At 44.9% G+C, this 20,704-nt stretch overlaps 1 protein-coding gene across 1 annotated transcript in view; it reads left to right on the forward strand.

The window, feature by feature from the left end:
- Positions 1 to 20,348, forward strand: part of ddhd1b (DDHD domain containing 1b) — a gene marked incomplete at its 5' end in the record, with an annotated part of 58,187 nt that extends 37,839 nt beyond the window's left edge. Inside the window, 2 exons of the mRNA XM_079291383.1 lie at positions 10,286 to 10,534; positions 19,875 to 20,348. Of these exons, the coding sequence (XP_079147509.1) occupies positions 10,286 to 10,534; positions 19,875 to 20,059 (434 nt within the window). The 3' untranslated portion in view covers positions 20,060 to 20,348. The remainder of the gene's footprint in view (positions 1 to 10,285; positions 10,535 to 19,874) is intronic.
- Between the last annotated feature and the right edge of the window lie 356 nt (positions 20,349 to 20,704).

Below are 20,704 nucleotides of genomic sequence, written 5' to 3' on the forward strand. Positions count from 1 at the left end.
GGCTTGCCTTCTAATTGAACCTGTAGCATGGGTTCTTTATCAGCTCCTATGGTGATAATTGGATGCTGACCCTCCCCGTTAGGATTCTCTGGGCACCCCTAGTAACCATATTTCGGACCTGCCCATGGATTGACAGGACCTCTACCTCCACGTTGCATGGACTGAGACCCGCGACCCCCCTCTCTCCACTCTGTGCCTGGCTGTGGTCTCGGACAGTTGGCTCGGAAATGGCCTGTGTCTCCACACCCCCAGCACTCCCTCTGTGGCGGACGTCGTTGTCCATTCTGGAAAGAAGGTGGTCCTCTTTGACCTTCCCAGCGAGGGCGAGTGAACGGAGGTCTCATTGCTCCATTTCGTTGTTGTGGATTTGGCTGTTGTGAATAAACATTGACAACAGCGGGTGGCTGCACAGGTGATGGTTGTGCCTCAGGTGCAGTTGGCATTGCATGGTTAATAGTGTCATTTACCATTGGAGCTTGCGTCTTTATTTTACTTTTATTTTGCAAGTCAGTGAGTTGCAGCTGTGTTAACTTTCGCTGCAAATTCCTCTCTTGTTCTTTAGTTTTCTCCTCATCCTTCCTGTATTTTTCAATCGCGTGTACCACGTGGTCACGGAATTGTCTGTGAGGCATTGAAGTCAGTCCCACCACATCCTCCAGTCTGCTCTGCACCGGAGTTGGCAGGGCTTCAATAACTGCATTCCTGAACAAAGTCATTAGGACGGGGCTGCTCTCAGCCTCTTCCTCTGTCTCCTGCTTCCATCTCTTCAGCTGTTTGTTAATATATCCAGCTGCATTCTCAGTCTCTGCCAGAGGTTCCCCCTTTAATGATTTGGGATCTATTTTGGTAGGGTATTCCCCCCTCAGGGCCATCCATAACTCAGCTCTGTATGCATTGAGCTCAGTTCCATCTGCCATCGGATTGGCCATCCAAGTATTTCCGCTATTGCGCAAAATATTCTCCATCGTGGATACTCCAAGACTTTGTGCCCACACTGCCTTAATGTCTCCCAAGGCTAACATTTTACCGACTGTTTCCTCCTCAAAAGCCTTGATCCACTTACCAGCCCCCTCATGAATGTCAGGCAGCCTGGAAATCAGTCCTGCAAGGTCGAGTGTTTGCCAAGGTGTATAATGCCCCTGAGATCCTCTTATCAAAATTGGCCATTGCCCATACCTGTCTGGTGGGTGTATGCCAGGTCTGTATCTCAGATCATAAGGTCTGTCCTTTGTTACCCCTCCCCTTTTGTTTAACCCTGGTTGTCCTCTTAACGCTCCTTCCACTCCTTCTTCTTCCCCCTGTTCCCCACATATCAGCCTGTGGCTTTTGTCTATCTCTCTCTCTAGTTCTCCAATCGTGGCGTGTGCCTGTTTGCGACAGTGCTCTGCGTCCTCCTCCATTTCTTGAATTACGGTCCGAATTACATCGCCTCTCGAGTCTCTCTCTCTTCCTCTTACATGTTGTTCCACACCCAGCCAGTAAGACTCTCCTCTGTCTCTCCCTACGGTCTCATTTCGTTCTGCATAGCAATCTAGTATTTCTGATCCTTTTGCTTCTCTTTGTTTTCGGCCAGTGCTGCAGTATTTTGGGGGTTTATCTCCTATTTGTGATGCTGGGGTCGCATCGAGTCTTGGGCTGGTTGACCTGCTCGGGTCACCCTGTGGGGGAGTTTGGTGCGTCATTAAAGATCTGTTGTTGTTTTCAACTTCGAAGTCTCCTTTAATGTTAACAGTTCCTGCAATTGATGGATAAATTCCTGCAGTTTTCGAAAAGTCCTGCAGCTGTTCCTTTTGATCTGCTTTTGCTTTTCTTTCTTTCAGTTCAACGAACCCGTCTCTTACATTTTTCCTGTAGCGATGACCTTCAACCTTAAACAATTTAATTGTTTCTAATTCTAGTTCTCTTTTCGTCAAACGTTTCTTGCTTTTATCTTTTGGTTTGTAATCCTTGATTCTCAGTTCCATATCCTCACACAAACCCACATCAAATGTGCCCTCTTTAGGCCAAGATGGATCGAGTCCTTTAGTGCGTTTTGCCCATTTCTCTGAAAGTCTCTGGACATCCTTTGCATGCTCTAAGTTTTTGATCGCCACGAGAGCTACTGGTGTCACACTCATGTTTAGTTTATTTTATTTAAACTCACAACCTCGCAAATTTTCAAATCAAGAAGTCAAAACTAGTTCTGGTTTAAATGATTATGCTACTGATACATTTATACCGGTTACACTTGTAATGTTTATTGTGACAAATAATAAGATTGCTTTTATTAACTCGAAATATTATTGTTCGATACTGTAGAATATTAAGATTCTTTACTTTAGGTTATTTAGACACCTACTCTGACCAATGTTTGTATCATGCCGTTACTTCTCCTCTTGCAGCCTGTGTCACTCAACAATTTCTGGGCGTTTGGCCAAGGCTCTCACTCAACAATTTCTGGGCGTTCGGCCAAGGCTCTCACTCAACAATTTCTGGGCGTTCGGCCAAGGCTATCACTACGGAGCCAAACTGTTTGGCAGTCCTGCCAAGACACAGCAAACGGAGCGAGAAAGGGAGGGCTATTTTCGACACAGAGAGAAAAAAGGAAGAATAGAGAGGAATAGCCTTAATCTATACAACTACACAACACTATGACACTAATACTATAAACTTTATACGCTTTAAGTGACAATTTTAACTACAATGTTTAGACGCTTGTGTACTGCCAAGATTCTCTTTGTACTAGAACAAATTAATAAACTCACAAAGAAACTGCCAAAATCACAACTCACTTATTTGCTATACGCACTTATCCAATGATGTATATTTCTTATGAGGGGTTTCACAGAGGCTCGATTGAACATTTGCAAAAGCGTTATCACTGGGAGAGCATGCCAAAAAAACATACAAAGCCAATATTTCATATACATGCAAAGCCACCCAGGTGTTTATCACATCAAAAGTCAGCGGTCCCAGTCTGTCAGTCCGTTTTTTGTCCAGGTATTTTTATTTCTCTTTCTAATGTCAGACTTTGACTATGTGGGAGTTTTTTAACAGTATTGCTTGTACTCAAGGCTTTGTTAAGGAGAGATTCTTATTGTTGGGCTGTTTCACAGTTTACAAATGTCCTCTTTATTTCACCAGAGGCTCATATTGTTTTATCTTCTTGGGGGTTTAACAGGGAGTATTGTCTCTTCCCTTTATTCGTCTATGAATCACTCCTTTATAGTATTACTTTATCAGTAATGTCAATAAGTTACAGTCGTGTGCACACCTTTTCAAACCGTACTATTAATCTTATTGTCTAGTTAGATATTACTTTTCCTGCTCATTTAGATTTCTGCACAAAATTTCTGAGTCTCGTCAGCGCAGTGTCCTGCCTTAAACAGCGCTCACTCGTGACAGACCCACATTATAGGATTATTATTTAAATCTAAGCCAGTCTTTTCGTCTCTTCCTTCTCGAGAAAGGATTTGTTTCCAGACCTACGTATCTCACACTGGAACTCACAATGGAGCTCCTTACACTTATTTGCAGAAATTGCTTTATCAATAGCACCCAGTCGCTTTGTCATCAGCGTACAAAAAGTCTCTTGAGCTTGAGAGATCACGGAGCGCTCCGCATTTGAGTTTATCTTGGCCACAACCAGGCGTCACGCCAACAAAATGCTGCGTACGCTGTTCCACACGAGAGAGCTCTCTTTTTACAGCTGGAGATCAAATTGAATCATATCAACATCTTTTTTTGCATTTTTCCAGCACACACCAATCCGCCTCTCTCCTCCTCCCGCTAAACAGCGCGGATCCTGTCGAGGGGACCCCAAACACTCCCTCTCTATCACTCAAGCGAGAATCACGCTGTACAGAAATATACTATGGTGAGATATGAAGATCTCACCTGTCGGCGCCTGAAGCGTGATTGTCGGTTGGCTGGCGTAGAGGAGATGTCGAAGGTCTCGACCCGAACCACGTTGAGGCGCCAATTATGTAGAAGCGTGAAATGAGGATGGAGTCAGGACGAATCGGAGTTTGCAATCCAGCGGGAATCGTTTAATGCACAGTCGAACATGCGAGGTGGCATATGGAGACAGATTCCAAATCTAACTGTCTGACCAACTCTTTTATAAACCTAACACACGCCTTTTTCAGCTGTGGTTCATCAATCAAACCTGTCTGTTCAATTCAAACAGGACACATCTGGGCTTCTAATCTGGGAGGGTTCCATTTCGTTTTTACAGAGAACAACTCTATGTATGGTGTTGTTTTCGTCCTTTTGAGAGATTAATCACACTATCTGTCTGAGGGAGGCATTTCCCGAAAGCTAACAGAGACAGAACAATTTCCCGATATCTCCTTCGAATTCACAATAACACGTTACGTAACTTGTTTTTAGTTCAAGTCCAGTTCAGTTATAATGCAGATTTTCTCCTACATTACTGACATTAATAATTCTATTGATGTCAATAATTTAGTTTCTTAGATGCTGATAACCCAAACACGCTCCTTTACGTTCCCAACATCACTAATTAGCTTAATCAGAAACACCTGTGTCCTTGCAGCATTTTCATGGAGATAAAACAGGGAAACACCTCTCAAACAAATCCTCAAAACTCCCATAACCGTAGCTCCTATTGCTCATATATTAATAAATGAGAGGAAGGATGAGTTGAAGAACAGATCCTGTAAAAATTGTGTCTGTAGTGTACAAAATGTGGCTGAACTGGCGATCTAGAAATGGGGTACCGTGTTCCGTGGAAGATGTTTTTGAAGCAAAATGTAACATTGGTCTCTATGGAGCAGAAAGTTGGTTTTCCTCTCAATTAAAGGCTTCTGTGCCAAATGTGTAAAGAAAATTATGCATGAAGAGTGAAGATTGTGGACACAGTGGCAAAACACAAATCTTTTTTTCACAAGAATCTCAAGCTGCTCTTCACTCTGCTCTTCACTCTAGCGGTGACATCAGTTTAAAATATATCAATGTGGGAATAGCTCAGGGGTTTCTCAACATTTTAAAGTTGAAATGGTGTCTGTAGCTGAAAGTATGAGGAAGTAGAAGGATTTGAAAGTTCAAGAGGATTTGAACATTTTCTCCATAGAAAGCAGGGGTGACCTTAAAGAGCTGAACATTTTGATAGTTGAACGGTTTCTGTAGCTTAAGAAATGAAGAAGAAGAAGAATTTCAAAAAACGTATGGAAGAAATAGAAGAAGTTGAAGAAGTTGAAGAAAGATCAACAGCATTCCAACAATAAAGAAACAGGATAACAATAGTTGGAATGCTTAACAGCATTCCAACAATAACACAGGAAAATACCTGTGATGGATTTGAAACCAACTGAAAATCAGCCCTTTCAGTCATTACAGCTGCACACTCAGTGAGTACCTGATCTGAGCTGAGAGAAACTGGAGCTGCTTACACTACACTACTGAACAAGTGTTCAGTAGTTTAGAGCAGTGGCGGGCATCAGGGCCTGCAAGGCCTTCTCTGCTGGCCGAAACAGAATCACAAAGCTATATATATTAAAAAAAAAAAAAAAAATCTATTTTATAATTTAATAATTTTTCTTAAATACACTACATGTATTATAATTGATAAAAATATTTTTCCCATTATCATATTTTCTCATTGCACAGCTACTGTCTTCCTCAGTTGCTCTGCTTCCAGTGCAGCTTGTTCCAGTAGAGCTTTTATCCAATCAGATCTCACCTCTGTATCTCTCGGTAAGAACAGAGGCAGAGGCCTGCAGACTCTCACCTGTAGCCAGTGCAGATTAAAGTAAATGGGGACGATATTGTTGATTGTCATAGTGTTCAACCAATCAGATCTTTAGTTTGACATGTTGGGCGTATTCTTTGACGTGTCAGCACCTGCTAGCCGGCCTATAATGACGTCAGCATTACATGCCGCTCAGTGTTCATCTGTAGCTTTCCCGCTAGGTGCAGAGTGTTCTGTGATTGGTCAGTGGGCGAGCACGTGACTATCGTGAAACGAAACTTATGTAATAGCCAGCAGAGGCTGATGGGTAGTGAATCACATCACGTGATGCAGTTCAGCCAATCAAAATGCATTCTGACTGAGTTGAGCTGCACCATGACACAGAGTGCTGAGAGGAGGAAAGACACTACAGAGCAGTACGTTCAGCGTTCAAGTTGTGAAACGAAAATCCTATGTAATCTCTTTGGGTCGTGGCTTGTCATTAAGACAGTGGATCCCACAGCCAGACCAGCTGAGAACATTATATTTTTTGCATTAGGCTTTTGCACAGAGTTGTTTTCTGGTGAGGTCAGTAAAGGTCCCGGGTCAGTGTGATTGGTAGGAAGTTGGTCAAAACAAAGAGAGACATCTGGCCTCACAACGGGGTTGTAGCCGGCTCATGAAAAGAGTGCAGCGCATAACTGTCTCTCTGCCCTCGACGTCCACGCATCACAAGTTATACTGAGTTTTATAACTCTAATATCCTACTTATATAAGTTATAGTTCATATACTGAGTCCACACGTTTGCATTCAGTTAAGTTGGACTATGTAGTAATACAAACAGTTCAGTTTGTCAGGTTCATGCAACATGTATGACATTGTTGGTCAGTCTGTCTGCTTGACAATCCTATTTTGCTGCAATAAAAATGATTGAAGTGAGATGAACAGACTGAAAACTTCATCTTATTAGATAAAACATGTTGACACAGTTTTCCTTTGGGGACATAATTTGACGTTTAAAAAGTAATAAATCACAATATAGGCCTATGTTATCGCAATACTCAGAATATCGCAGCATCGTGATAATATCGCAGTATCGTGATAATATCGTATCGTGACCTAAGTATCGTGATAATATCGTATCGCGGGACCTCTGGTGATTCCCAACCCTACTAAATACGTCCTCTTTATTAAGCTTCTACTCGGCATATCAGTTACTGTAAATATGGAAAAACGATGAGTGTGTCAAAGTACTAAAGTGAGGCACTGAATTCATGAGAACTATTCTGTGGCATTCATTTTTTAAGAGAGCAACATGGCTGGAACGAGAAGCAGGGTATTCTCTGGACTAGGAGTCAGTTCATTACAATCCTGTAATCAATAATATCGCAGGATTAACAGACAAAGACAGCTGTAACCACCGTGTTTCCCCAAGAGTTATTTTGAGACAAATCTTTGCGTTTAGGAAGTTATAACTCCAGGTTATAACTAAAGGTTAGTGACTGGGGCAACAACAGGTAAATCCAGAACTTCTGGTAACTCGTGAAGGGTATGGTGTGTTGCTTGTTATGATGATGTAGCTGAAGAGGCTTGGCTGGTTTGTTTGGTTGATTGACCAGCTTGCTTCTGATTGCTGGATGACTGCATGCTAGACAGGCTGACATGCTAATAATGTTAGTCAGAGGTGCATACTATGTTGATTGCCAACATGGGAAAGCTGTGACATAGTGGCTTAGGCAGCATGCCAGTTTGCATATTAGTTAGCAGGCTAGTTACTTGTTAGACAGCCTAAAATGGATGATAGATAAATGTAGCATCGTGCCACAGGTCAGATTAGAACCATCCGCCTGGGGGGCGCAATATAGGGCCCTATATATGAGCTACCAGAGCTGGTGGTCTGGCCCATTTGGTGGCTCAATAGACATGCTAGTTGTCCTATCACATTGTTTGAACACTGTTAGGTTAACATGATACAGTATATATGATGGGAGATAGCTGAGGGCGATTAGCTATTTGGCTATTGCTTAGTCGGTTTCTCTAGCTGATAATGACATGCTGGCTTGACATGGTGTTTTTCATGCGTTGAAAACTCCAACAGGGTTGGACCCAAATGCAGAGAGTTGAGGAGGCACCAGGTTTACTTACGTGAATTATTGTAGATTTAGCTTACATGTGGCAAGAGTCCAAATCATAGAAGAAGTGGATTTACTCACCGTGACGTCACCCGTTGGTTTGAATTTTACTCTAAATGGGCCATAATTCACTGAATGAACATCCTTGTATACAGTCTCCACCATGTTTGCTCAAGTCAGCAGGAGCAATCCTACGATCTCTAAAAATTACTGCAACAACTAAAATGTGTGAGGTCATCCTATTCAAACACTACATTTGTCCTGAAAGAGAGAGATGGAAAATGGTTAGACACACTTGTATAGGCATGGATGGGAAATTAAGATTAGGTGTTAAGGTTGGTCCTTGTTCCCCAACTTAAGTTATTAAGGTAGTTAAATGTCATTAGTTTTGAAAATCTATTTAATAAAGTATGACAAATATGAATTGATGTAAAGTTATCTCATGTTCTTGGCTGTCATTTAGTTAAGTAATGAGTGTGTGTGTGTGTGTACTGTGCATTCAACCACTATGGGATATGATTTTGGGGAGACAAAACCGAGTTGTTGGGTATGTGAAGTAACCTTGAGTTATCATTGCTGTATGATCCTTAAAATGATTAGAATATATATTACATACACAATATTAATACTTATATAATAAATAAAAAATGTTGAGTATGATCCCTTATCATGGAAGTATAATACACATGTATTCCTTATTCCTGGCTTATTTGAAATTTCAATGTTTTCAATGTTTTCATTGTCCACTCAGCATTCCTGACCTGCATCATACCTGATGCTCTTACCATTTAGAAGTCTTCAATATGCATTCTAAATTCATATCAGTCGCGATGTATCACCAATTTGTTATTGTTGTGTAACATTAACTTTATGAGCTCTGTAAGTTAGCTTGTATTGGATATCCTCATTTCACCACCTCTATCCACCACTCTACACTCACATGCCCTAATGGAATATTTACATTTAAATACCCACACCCCACAACCATTTTTCTATAATTTCACACCATTAGATGAAATGAGCTGTTTGTGGTTAACATTGTGTATAGCTAACCAGCATCCTAACCTAATCTGTTATCTGTTAATGCTCCGTTACTGTCTACAAATTGAGTAGGGGATAAGACACTAACATGCTTGAATACACGTTAATTGGATTCGGATGTGTTGATAATATACAGTCCCTTTCTTTAAATGTCTTATGTTTAAATGTAATTGAATTCAAATGTAACTTTTATAGCCCAATATCACAAATTTGCCTTAGAGGGCTTTACAATCCGTACAACATAAGACATCCTCTGTCCTTGGACCCTTGCATCAGAAAAGGAAAAACTCAGGATCCCCCTCCCAGGATGGACAGATGTGCAATAGATGTGTAAAGAATACGATACAATAAAATGACAACAGTCAGTTCGTATTACAGAAATGATAGTAGTGCTCCTGAGTGAGAGTAGTAATAGCAGTAGACAGATTAATCATGGCAGAATAATAATAGAACAATTATTACTACTAATAACAACAGCAGCAGTGGATATATTAGAATAATAATGATCGTAAAAGCAGTAATAGTAAAATATATTCGATAAGTAATATCTATTTGGCTGCAATTCTATGACGCTGTCTATCTGCTGCTAAATTCCAGAAACTATTAAGAGGCTCCATGAGCCGCCATTACTGAAACAAATAGTCCATTGGAGTGAATGGAGATTCCGCTCCTCTCATTAAACGGCTCACACTGTGAACCGTCAACCAAACACCAGCTATTGAGAGGGTCATCCTGATGACCCTGTAGATTTGCCTGTAATCTTTCACTCACACAAAAATGAATTTCGATGTTTCTTGATTTTAAAGTTTAACGGACAACTGTGGAAGGAGATATACAGTGACGTTACCTGCTCTTTACTTGGGCAAGGATAGAATTCAAGGACGCTTTGAAGGTCAGAGAATGGTGTCACTAGTCACGATTTGTAAGACTAGTGGAGCTAAATTAGATGAGGTTAAATGAAACTTTACTGTCATTACACAGAGTACAGGTACAACAAAATGGTAAATGGACTGTATTAACACTCTAGTCTTAGATGTTCATGCACACTCACACATCGTGCGGTAATGAGCAATTTGGGTTCAGTAACTTTTACATATAGACTGCAGAGGCCGGGGATCTAACCGCCGATCTTCTGATCAGTGAGCCACCCAAGAAGGTGCAAAAAAAGCAGAAAAGTCTGTATCGTCAAGTATCTGTTCTTTGCTTGGGTGAGAGTAGGATCTTATTACAGCTTAAAGGTCAGTTAGGGAGGTGGTGATGCCTGTCAGAGAACTCAGTAGATGTATGGCAACACAGCTCTGGTGATAGGTCCAAACATTTAACAATTTAACATGAATACTGGGCTTCCATAGAAATGCTCACCCAGATTTTGTCACATTTTACTCCACTGTTGACTGAAATGAATGAAGTATATGCAGCATGAATCTTACTGCCCCTCAGGTGCTGCCAATCTTGGAAAGGGAATCGGAGGAATCCTGTTTTCCCGCTTTTCCCGTTCTAGTGGCCAGGTGGGCGGAGTGGAGGAAGACCCATCAGATTCTGAGGGGGGGGCCTCTGAAGTTGAAAATGTGGCATCAGGAGTTGAAGTGGCAGAGACCGAAGAAAAGGACAAAGAACTAGAGGAGGGGAGGACAGAGGTGGAGCCTGCCATGTACCAGTCCGCCTCAGCTGTCATGTACAACACCTCCTGTAAGTACTGTAGGTCAGAAACTTACCTGCAGCTGGATTTGAGTGGTCGGCTATATAAGCTCTACAGTACAAGTCTAATTACCGTTACCATTTGACCATTGCTGTCAATGTCAATGCTCAAGGTGATCACAGACCATAGGATCAGTGGCTAAATACAAACGTTTAGACTTCAGTGCCCTTAATAGGGCAATATGATCTCTGGCGACAGCGGCTTAGTTTTCGATGTATTGGCGTGGATGAGTGTTTCAGTGCTGGAGGAGGAGAGGGAGGGGCATAGACAGGCAATGTTTTTGAGATTAAATATAGTCTTTTTTGTAATGGGGTTGACGTGGCGTTCGAAAGAGAGGGTTTGATCAAAGATGACACCAAGGTTGCGGATGTGTGTGCAATCAGGAACAGTGGAGCTATCAATGCAGAATTTGTGACAGGATTTGTTGAGTTATTTCAGGCAACCGATGATTTGTCGCTGTTGAGTTTGAGTTAGCTTGTATCCAGGTTTTTATATCTGTGAGACAGTTTTTTAAGGTGGAGTGAGTGGTGGGAGAAATGGATTTGGTGGACATGTAGAGCAGGGTGTCACCAGCATAACAGGTGTAACTAGAGGCCATGTGGACATATGATGTTACCAAGGAGGGGCATGTAGAGGATGAAGAGGAGGGGACACCTTGAGACTGGCACTGCATTGTATATATTGATACTGAAAAGGTGTGCAGCCTAGCTGCATAACCGATACCCCTTCCCAGTGTGAGTGAAGCACTGGAAGATGGCTTTTTCAGTAACTTTTGACCTAGGTAACAAACGCACGCCCCCTTATTGAGACAAAACCAGGTTAACTTAATAACAGTAGCCACCACCATATCACTTATTTCAGGCTAAGAAGTTGGCCTCCCCGACAGCTGGATATCAACGGATTTAAGTGTGTGTGCAATAGGTGTAGGAGGACTGGAAGTACTCCAGGATGGACCCACTCTAAAGGGCCACCACTGGAGGAGGAACCCTGAGTGGTTGGGAACCTCGCTCGGGTATGAAGGGCAGCCTCAGGACCCTGGCCTTAACACCCTCAATTTAGATGCCAATCTGACCCCTATTGCTTCACTAAAAAACACAACTGGTAAGCATTACAATCACACTGCAACATCATATAAGATATACAAGCCGAGCATCAAAAACAATCTGAGCCAAAGTTAGTAAATCACATAATACCGAACAACATATTTTTAACCTTAACAGGAATGTCCTTCAAATTGATGTCCAATTATTGACTACTGTCAGCCAAGAGCTCTCTTACCTTTAGGAGACTACGAACGCACCCTCAGAGATCAACAACACTGGACTTTGGTTGGAATGTTCAAAATACAATCCATTTGGTTTTATTTGTTTTTTACAATAGAAAGAATATAAATGGTTACAAAAATGGATCAAGAAAAATAAGTAAAAGAAAAGACAAAATGTAAAAAATACAAAACCCTGATAAGACGTCAAGTCTCAAAAAGCCTTTAAAAAGCTTTAAGACCAAAACCCAAAGACCAAGAAAGACGCTGGTCCTTTGTTCTCTCCTCCTATATATACCTCTGTCTTTGGTGGTTCTTCAACCTCCTGGTCTGTCCTAGACAACAGATTATTCTTAAATTGTTGGACAAAATAGTTTACGTAGTCTTATCTTTTCACAGAGTTGTTCTTTAGGTTAACACTATCTGAAAATGAACCACTGTTAGGCGATAAAAGGTAATACATCGTAACTCATCAAAGAGAATGGAAAATTAAACGAGGATAAAACATGAATAAAAAAATGTTAGTTACACCATAACATAGCGCTTCCTGTTTAGCTATAGGTCACAATGTCATGTTTCATATGTCTCAGTCAGGCGTGAAAACCACAACATGCTTCCCGCTCCTCAGGAGGTAGAGGTGTTAGACTACATTGAAGTTCATCTGCAGTACACAGTGTTGGGATCTGGCAGGAGTGTGTTTGTTTATCAGCAAGTATGAAAACTAGATATATTAATTTCAATGAGATCATTAACCATTATTAATAATAACAGGTCACCACCCTGAGATCAGGGACCAAGAACCAAACTATAAATTGAGTCTCATAATTAGTGTTCACTCACAATGTCAACACTCAACGTATTATTCCACATTCAGAGTGAACAGCAAGACAACTACCCAAACAATGGTGGATGTAGTCTCGTATGTGACCACGCCACGCAAGACTACAAAATGGTGCGAGACTACGATAGAGAAGGCGTTTTTACACCACGTGTCTGAGATGGGTAGCAAAACTAAATGTGTGTGTGACTATGTGTGGGTATGTGACTATGTGTGTGTGTGTTATGTGTGTGTGTGTGTGTGTGTGTTAGTATAAGAAGAGAAAAAAAAGGAAACACTCAAAACAAGGCAGATCCTCACCACCGTAGTAAAAAATTCCCAGGAAACTGTTACTTTTACTGTTACACACAGAAACCCGACTAGCAAACTTAGATTCGGCCACCAACTTTAACTGATGAAGTCACAATTACCAACTTCACTAGCAGTGACTGATCTAACATAACACTACTGCAGCAGTATGGAACACAACAATAGTTCCTTCACAGCAGTAACAGAACTCGGTGGTCCGTGGGGATATACAATCACACGTTATAACAATACAGCAAACTTAAAATAAAACAAAACAAGGTAATAAACACACTATGACCAGACACAAGCCTCTTACTCTGAGACAACTTCGTAGCGGTCGATGTGGTTCTTCGAGTTTCTTGGTTAAACTTGGGTCTGGAGCTTTAAGCTGCGCGGCGATGAACCTCTGTATGGCAGAGAGGATTCCTCCGAAGTTCAGGGAATTTTTCTTCCTTATGACGGCAAAATGTATACGTTAACGGGGAGAGAACAGGGCAAAGAAGTTATCCATTCTCTTCCCTATATTGTACCCGCCGGAGCCATCAATTCCCATCCGCCATCCCCGTTTCCACACCCGTTACATCATTCCCCAAGTCAGTCGTATGTCAAACCTGATCATCCATGATCTTTTTGACCGGCTTAACAATAATTGTAAGGAGCCCTTGTGGGGCAGGGCTATCTGCAGTTGCCTTTCCCTGTACTACGTAAAGTCCACCGCTAGTCAATTTTGGGTTCGTTAAGGTAAGTCTTGAAGGATTACAACTACCCACTCCCTTTCTACACATGTGATAAGAAGATGAGGCATTTAACCTCTTTAGTCGGTCTTTAAGGCCTGGGTTGGGGTCTTTTTCAAAACCCTCGCCGCCTGTGTTCAAAGTTGCCCATTCCCATTCTTCACAATCAGTCATAATATGATAACAGCTTACCATACTTATTTGTGGCGGGTCCACACTGGTCAGTAATGATGCACAAAGTTTTGGTCATCCAACCGTAGGTGTGTTCATACTTGGGACAGGAAACTACTTCACAGAAGTCGAACTGGACCGTTGATGTTGTACCTTCTTTGAATGTAAGAGTGAGAGTAACATTTTCATTAGGTGAGTGTCGTCAGGGAAGCCTCTACGTGGTCGGGGATTGGTTTGATTAGTTACAGAGGCTAAATTTCAAATCTCGATGTAGTCATGCATATGTTCCTGTCTTTGTCTAATTCCCCATACTAAGAGGGAAACTACTGAAATCAGGAAGAAAATAATTACAGACTTCCATAACCCACTGAACCTAGAATCTCCAAATGGAAGCCATTGCTTAAACTGTGGGGGAAACGTCATTTTCAGTACTGTCTAACCCCTCTTTTGGGGTATCTTCAGCTTCAAATTTAGCCTGTTTGATGTTCAATCCTGTCTCTGCGAGTGTTTTACTCGTTACCTTAGCTTACCTTTACTTGTAGAAGAAAAAAAAAAAAAAAAGAGTCTGCATTTGGGTCTGTGATGGGAAAATATGTCAGTCTACTGTTTTAGGGTTAAGAAATGTGAGTTTTAGAAGAGCAGGCACTAAACCTTGTGTCTTCTAAATGATTCTCGTAAGTTTTGCATCCAGGTGTCTTATCTGTTATTTGTTGTTATGTTATCTTGCTATCTGTTATCCTGTGCATTGGTTTCTGTCTTCAAAGACGGCGACACACAGATGTCTTGATTACAGTATTTCCTTGATGAGCATCAGGAAGAGCATGACCCTCTTTAGGTATTTATGATGGGTGACGATTCACAGGCTTATTCTGTCTCTGCAATACTGTGACTTAACTCTTTGACCAGGTCACAGTGACATCAAAGGAAGCCGCGCAGAGTCGATCCTCGGGAATTCACCTGTGCGCAGAGGCCGATCCGAGTAGTACCACGGAGTTCACCGGTCGGCATCTCGTGTTTTCATCCCGGACCGTTTCCAGCCGTGAGTAAGGTTGAGTTTCCCTCCCGACTCCGGAGGCTGCATCATCCTTCCTCGGTTGAGTTTCCCTCCCGACTCAGGGAGAACGGACAGGCTTTGGCCACTGGACACGAGCCGTAGTCTGTTTGGATATTGTTGTCTGTTTAGGTCTGCAGCTATATATATATATAGATATAATAAAGATCTTGAAGGATTAATCTGCTGTGTGAGCGTGCGTTTGGGTCCATCTACTACACCACCACATAACAGAACGGACTGACCATGTCGGACCCAGCCGCCGCAGCAGATGTTCTTTCTGTGGATCAGCTGCAGAGGGCGATGGCCAACCAGAGCGCGCTCCTCGGGCAACACCATCAGGTTCTGCGGAACCTAGCAGACGCGCAGCGATCTATCGGGGCCCAGGTAGCGGAGATAGGCGGCCTGCTGCAGGACTTCACGCTACGCCATTCCCCTCCCTCGGAGCCGGCTCCTGAGGACGCATCCAGCACCCGTGAGTCCTTTGTTCCCTCACCGGTGCCCTATAATGGAGCGTCCGGGGAGTGTAGAGGGTTCATGCTCCAGTGTGGATTTGTGTTTAACCAGCAGCCCCGCACATTTGCTTCGGACAATGCAAGGGTGGCCTTTACGGTGGGGTTGCTGCGCGGCAAGGCGCTGGTCTGGGCGGAGGCTTGGCTCAACAGGCGCAGCGCAAGCCGGGTTCCCTACGAGCTCTTCGCGGAGGAGTTCAGGAGGGTATTTGACCACCCAGTTTACACCAGGGACGTTGCTCAGCGCCTGCTCAGTCTTCGTCAGGGTTCCACCAGCGCAGCGGAGTACACGGTGGACTTCCAGATTCTGGCCACGGAGTCCGGTTGGGACAAGGAGGCGCTTAAGGGGATATATCGCCACAGCCTTTCGGATCTGTTGAAGGATGAGCTCGCAGTCCGGGAGGAGCCAGAGTCTTTAGAGGAGCTCTACACTCTGGCCATCAATATAGGGAACCGTATCCGGGAACGCCGCCGGGAGAGCAACTTCCGGCCGTCCAATCCGGTGCGTCAGTTGGGTTTCCGTCCCAGCCTTCAGTTCCCGAGCCCGTCCGGACGGTACAGCTCTGCACGCCCCCGTTCTCCTACCTCGGCCCCTCCCCCTTTCGAGCCGGAGGAGCCAATGCAGCTCGGGGGGACTCATCTCTCTCCGGAGGAGAGAGAGCGACGCATCCGCTCAGGAGGCTGTCTGTACTGTGGTGAGTCGGGACACCGCAGGGCCGTCTGCCCTGTTCGACCAAAAGAGAGCGCTCGCCAGTAAGAGTGGGGATGCTGGCGAGCGATGCAGAGAGAATTCCCCCTTCTAAGCCTCGCACACTGTTTCCTGCCACCCTGAGTTTAGCTTCTGGGCCTGTGCACCTGTCGGCACTCATTGATTCAGGGGCGGAAGAGAACTTTTTGGACACTGAGTTTATTAGGAGTAATGGGATTCCCGTGGAGGCGTTGGAGTGCGCTCAGCTAGTGAGCGCACTGGATGGCAGTTCACTGGCAGAGATAACACACCAGACTCAGCCAATTTCCCTGCTCGTGTCCGGTAATCACAGCCAGAAGACCCGGTTCTACGTGTTTCCTACCCCTCAGACACCCCTGGTCCTGGGACTTCCCTGGCTTAAGGATCATAATCCACAAATCGATTGGGCTGGGGGTAGGATCACCGGCTGGAGCTCCACCTGTCACTCTCGCTGCCTCAGATCTGCAGTCCCCCGGCAAGCTCCTCCCCCCAGCAGACCTGACACCGGTCCTAGCCTCTCCGCCGTGCCCCGGGAGTATTGGGATTTAGGAGAGGCATTCAGCAAGGAGCGGGCTCTTTCACTCCCCCCTCATCGCCCCTACGATTGTGCTATTGACCTGCTCCCGGGCGCCCCACTTCCCACTAGTCGGCTATATAATCTCTCCCGGCCAGAACGCGAGTCTATGGAGAAATATATAACTGAGTCAGTCGCCGCAGGAATCATACGTCCCTCATCTTCACCTGTGGGAGCGGGTTTCTTCTTCGTCTCCAAGAAGGACAAGAGCCTCCGTCCCTGCATTGATTTCAGAGGTTTGAATCAAATTACTATCAAGAATAAATATCCTTTGCCACTCATCTCGTCTGTTTTCGACTCCTTAGCCTCAGCTAAGATATTCACCAAGCTGGACCTACGCAACGCGTATCATCTGGTCCGAATTCGCGAGGGAGACGAGTGGAAGACGGCCTTTAACACACCTTTGGGACACTTTGAATATCTGGTGATGCCGTTTGGATTGACCAATGCCCCTGCCGTCTTTCAGGCACTGGTTAATGATGTCCTCCGCGACTTCCTCAACCGTTTCGTGTTTGTGTATATTGACGACATTCTGATCTTCTCCCCGAATCCCCAGGAGCACACTAACCATGTCCGCCAGGTGCTGCAACGACTGTTGGAGAATCAGCTCTTCGTTAAGGCTGAGAAGTGTGAGTTCCACGTCTCCTCTGTGCAGTTCCTGGGCGTCTTCATTGAGGAGGGTCAGGTGAGAAAAGACCCCGAGAAGGTTAAGGCCGTAACGGAGTGGCCGGTGCCTACCTCACGAAAGAAGCTCCAGCAGTTTCTGGGGTTCGCGAACTTCTACAGACGGTTCATCCGGGACTACAGCCGAACGGCAGAACCGCTGACGCGACTCACCTCCTCCAAGGTGTTGTTTTCATGGACCCCAGAGGCCGACAGGGCTTTTTCTGCTCTCAAGGAGCGGTTCGCCTCGGCTCCAATCCTGGTCCACCCAGACGAGACACGGCAGTTTGTCGTCGAGGTGGATGCCTCCGACACCGGAGTCGGAGCCGTACTGTCTCAGCGGTCAGTTTCCGACTCTAAGCTTCATCCTTGTGCTTTCTTCTCTCGTAGACTTTCCCCTGCTGAGAGAAACTATGACGTGGGCAACCGAGAGCTGTTGGCTGTCAAGTTCGCGTTGGAGGAGTGGAGGCACTGGCTGGAGGGATCGGTGGTCCCCTTCATCGTTTGGACCGACCACCGAAATCTGGAGTATATCCACACGGCGAGACGCCTCAATTCTCGCCAGGCCCGTTGGGCTTTGTTCTTCGCCCGCTTCAATTTCACCATCACCTATCGGCCAGGTCACAAGAACACCAAGCCGGATGCACTCTCCCGTCAGTTTGCCCCGGAAGAGGGGAACTCTACTCCCGACACCATCCTGCCTGCTGCGTACGTGCTCGGTGCGGTCACCTGGGAGATAGAGAGGGTGGTACGTGAGGCCCAGCAGGCTCAACCTGACCCTGGAGGGGGCCCTCCGAATCGTCTGTTTGTCCCTCCGTCCGTCCGCTCCCAAGTCCTGCGGTGGGCCCACGACTCGCGTCTCTCTGGTCACCCCGGCATCCGGCGGACTATAGACTGGCTCCGCCGCACCTTTTGGTGGCCGTCCCTCGAAGAGGAGACCCGTACGTATGTGCGGGCCTGCACTACGTGCGCCCGGAACAAGGCCTCGCACCGACCCCCCATGGGGCTACTACGGCCACTCCCGGTTCCACAACGTCCATGGTCCCACATTGCAGTGGATTTCGTAACGGGTCTCTCCCCGTCAAACGGTAACACCGTCATTCTGACTGTGGTGGACCGGTTCTCAAAGGCGGCCCACTTCGTTCCCCTGCCCAAGCTTCCATCGGCCCGTGAGACCGCTGACCTACTAGTCCAACACGTCATTAGGCTTCATGGCATTCCTGCGGACATAGTCTCGGACCGTGGCCCGCAGTTCTCATCCCAGTTATGGAAGGCATTCTGTCACACCCTCGGCGCCACGGCCAGTCTCTCCTCGGGATTCCATCCGCAAACTAATGGCCAGACGGAGAGGCTGAACCAGGAGCTCGAGGCCATCCTCAGGTGTGTGACCGCCACTAATCCCTCCTCTTGGAGCCATCACCTCCCGTGGGTTGAGTACGCCCACAATTCCCACACGTCCACTGCCACCAGACTGTCTCCTTTTGAGGCCTCCTTGGGCTATCAGCCTCCCCTGTTCCCTAGCCAGGAGGTCGAGGTGGCAGTTCCATCAGTCCAACACAATGCCCGGCGTTGTAGACGGGTGTGGAGAGAGGCTCGGGTGGCTCTGCTCCGCACGGCTGAGCAGAATAAGACAAGCGTCCAACATGAGTTTCCTCCGAAGTGTGACTAGGCTCAGCCTTAGAGATAGGATTCGGAGCTCAGACATCTGGAGGGAGCTCGGAATAGAGCCACTCCTCCTTCGCGTTGAAAGGAGACGGTTCGGGCATCTGATTACGGTGCTTACCCGCCACCTTCCTTTGGAGCCTTTACGAAGGTAGGCAATGGTAAGATACCCAGAACACGCTGGAGAGATTATATATGTCATCTGTTGTAGGAACGCCCTAAGATCCCACAAGATGAGCTTAGAAATGTTTGGAGAGAGTCATCTGGACTACCTTGCTTAGCCTGCTGCTATGATGGATGGATGTTTTTGAAGAGATCTCTCATTTTTATGTATACGTTTTCTGACTTAGTCAGGTTTCATGTTTCACACATAAAGAATATGCATATCTTCTTCTGACACTGTATGCAGCTGTCAAAACCCGGCTCCTACGCTATTGCAAATACGGAAAAGGACATAATGGAGGACAGTAAATTAAAGGTATTTATTATAAAGAAGTAAAGAACCCATTGTGAAGTGTGTCAGTCAGTAGCGTCAGTAATGTAAACGTGACTGCGTGTGCATGATGAAGTGTGGGGTGTTGTTAGCGGAAACAAAAGAAGACATGGCATAGGCATAAACGGGCAGACGCTGCCAGGGATGAGTCCTTGTGTGCAGGAGAGCAACGCTGGAGTGGAGCTTTTATTCCCTAGGAGCTCCAGGACCAGGTGCTCTGCATCCACTACTCTGCCACAACCACGTTCCTGTGACACCCTCGGGGACACAGGGACACATAACTGGCAAAACCACACTTGTACACTTATAAGATAGGCAGGGGCTGTGACACTAATCTGTTTTTTTCTTTGGTCTAGTGGAACTAGAGAGACGCATCGACTTTGAGCTGCGGGAGGGCTTGGTGGAGAGCCGCTATTGGTCAGCAGTGACCTCACACACGGCATATTGGTGCTCTTATGATGTGGCACTGTTCCTCCTCACCTTCATGTACAGACCACAAGAGCCTCTTGAACCTGCAGAAGACAACCCAGAGACCTCATAACATGCAGACTGACACATGGAGCCATCACGTGTCATATCACTTTCTATTTACGCTATTCAGTCATTCATTTTTGAAAATCTTAATTCAGATACAAATATAATGTAAACAAACAATTTAATATATTATTTGGAAACGTGAACTATTGGAAAATATTCATATTTTAAATCATGTTTACATTAGTATATGTGACTATTAGTTGATTTGATTAGAAGACATTTTTTAAATACAAGAGTTAAAGTCTAAAGCCCTGCTAGCGGCCTAAATACTGCAATGTTCACCCTACTATGTTCACAAAACTATTTGTATCGTTTTTATTGCATTTTTTTTCATTTAAATTGGCCATGCATCATTCTCCCACAAATGGCTAATACTATTGCAATTTCATTGAAAGATTTCATTTCAGAATTGGCAGTACTCGCCAAGCAAACTAAAATGTTATAATCGAGTGAATTGAAAATTATTTGCAAGCGTACACACAAATCACTTACCTGTTTTACACATTACATATACATTCCTCCTAGTTTACACACTCCATAAAATAAGCTAAGATTATCCTTTATTAGTCCCGCAGTGTACATGTACAGGATCACAGCAACAAAGTGGACAGTACATGGACAAGGTACATGGTAAAGAAGAAACAAAAGC

The sequence above is a fragment of the Melanostigma gelatinosum genome, assembly GCF_949748355.1.
Source record: "Melanostigma gelatinosum genome assembly, chromosome: 19".
In the NCBI taxonomy this organism is placed as follows: Eukaryota; Metazoa; Chordata; class Actinopteri; order Perciformes; family Zoarcidae; genus Melanostigma; species Melanostigma gelatinosum.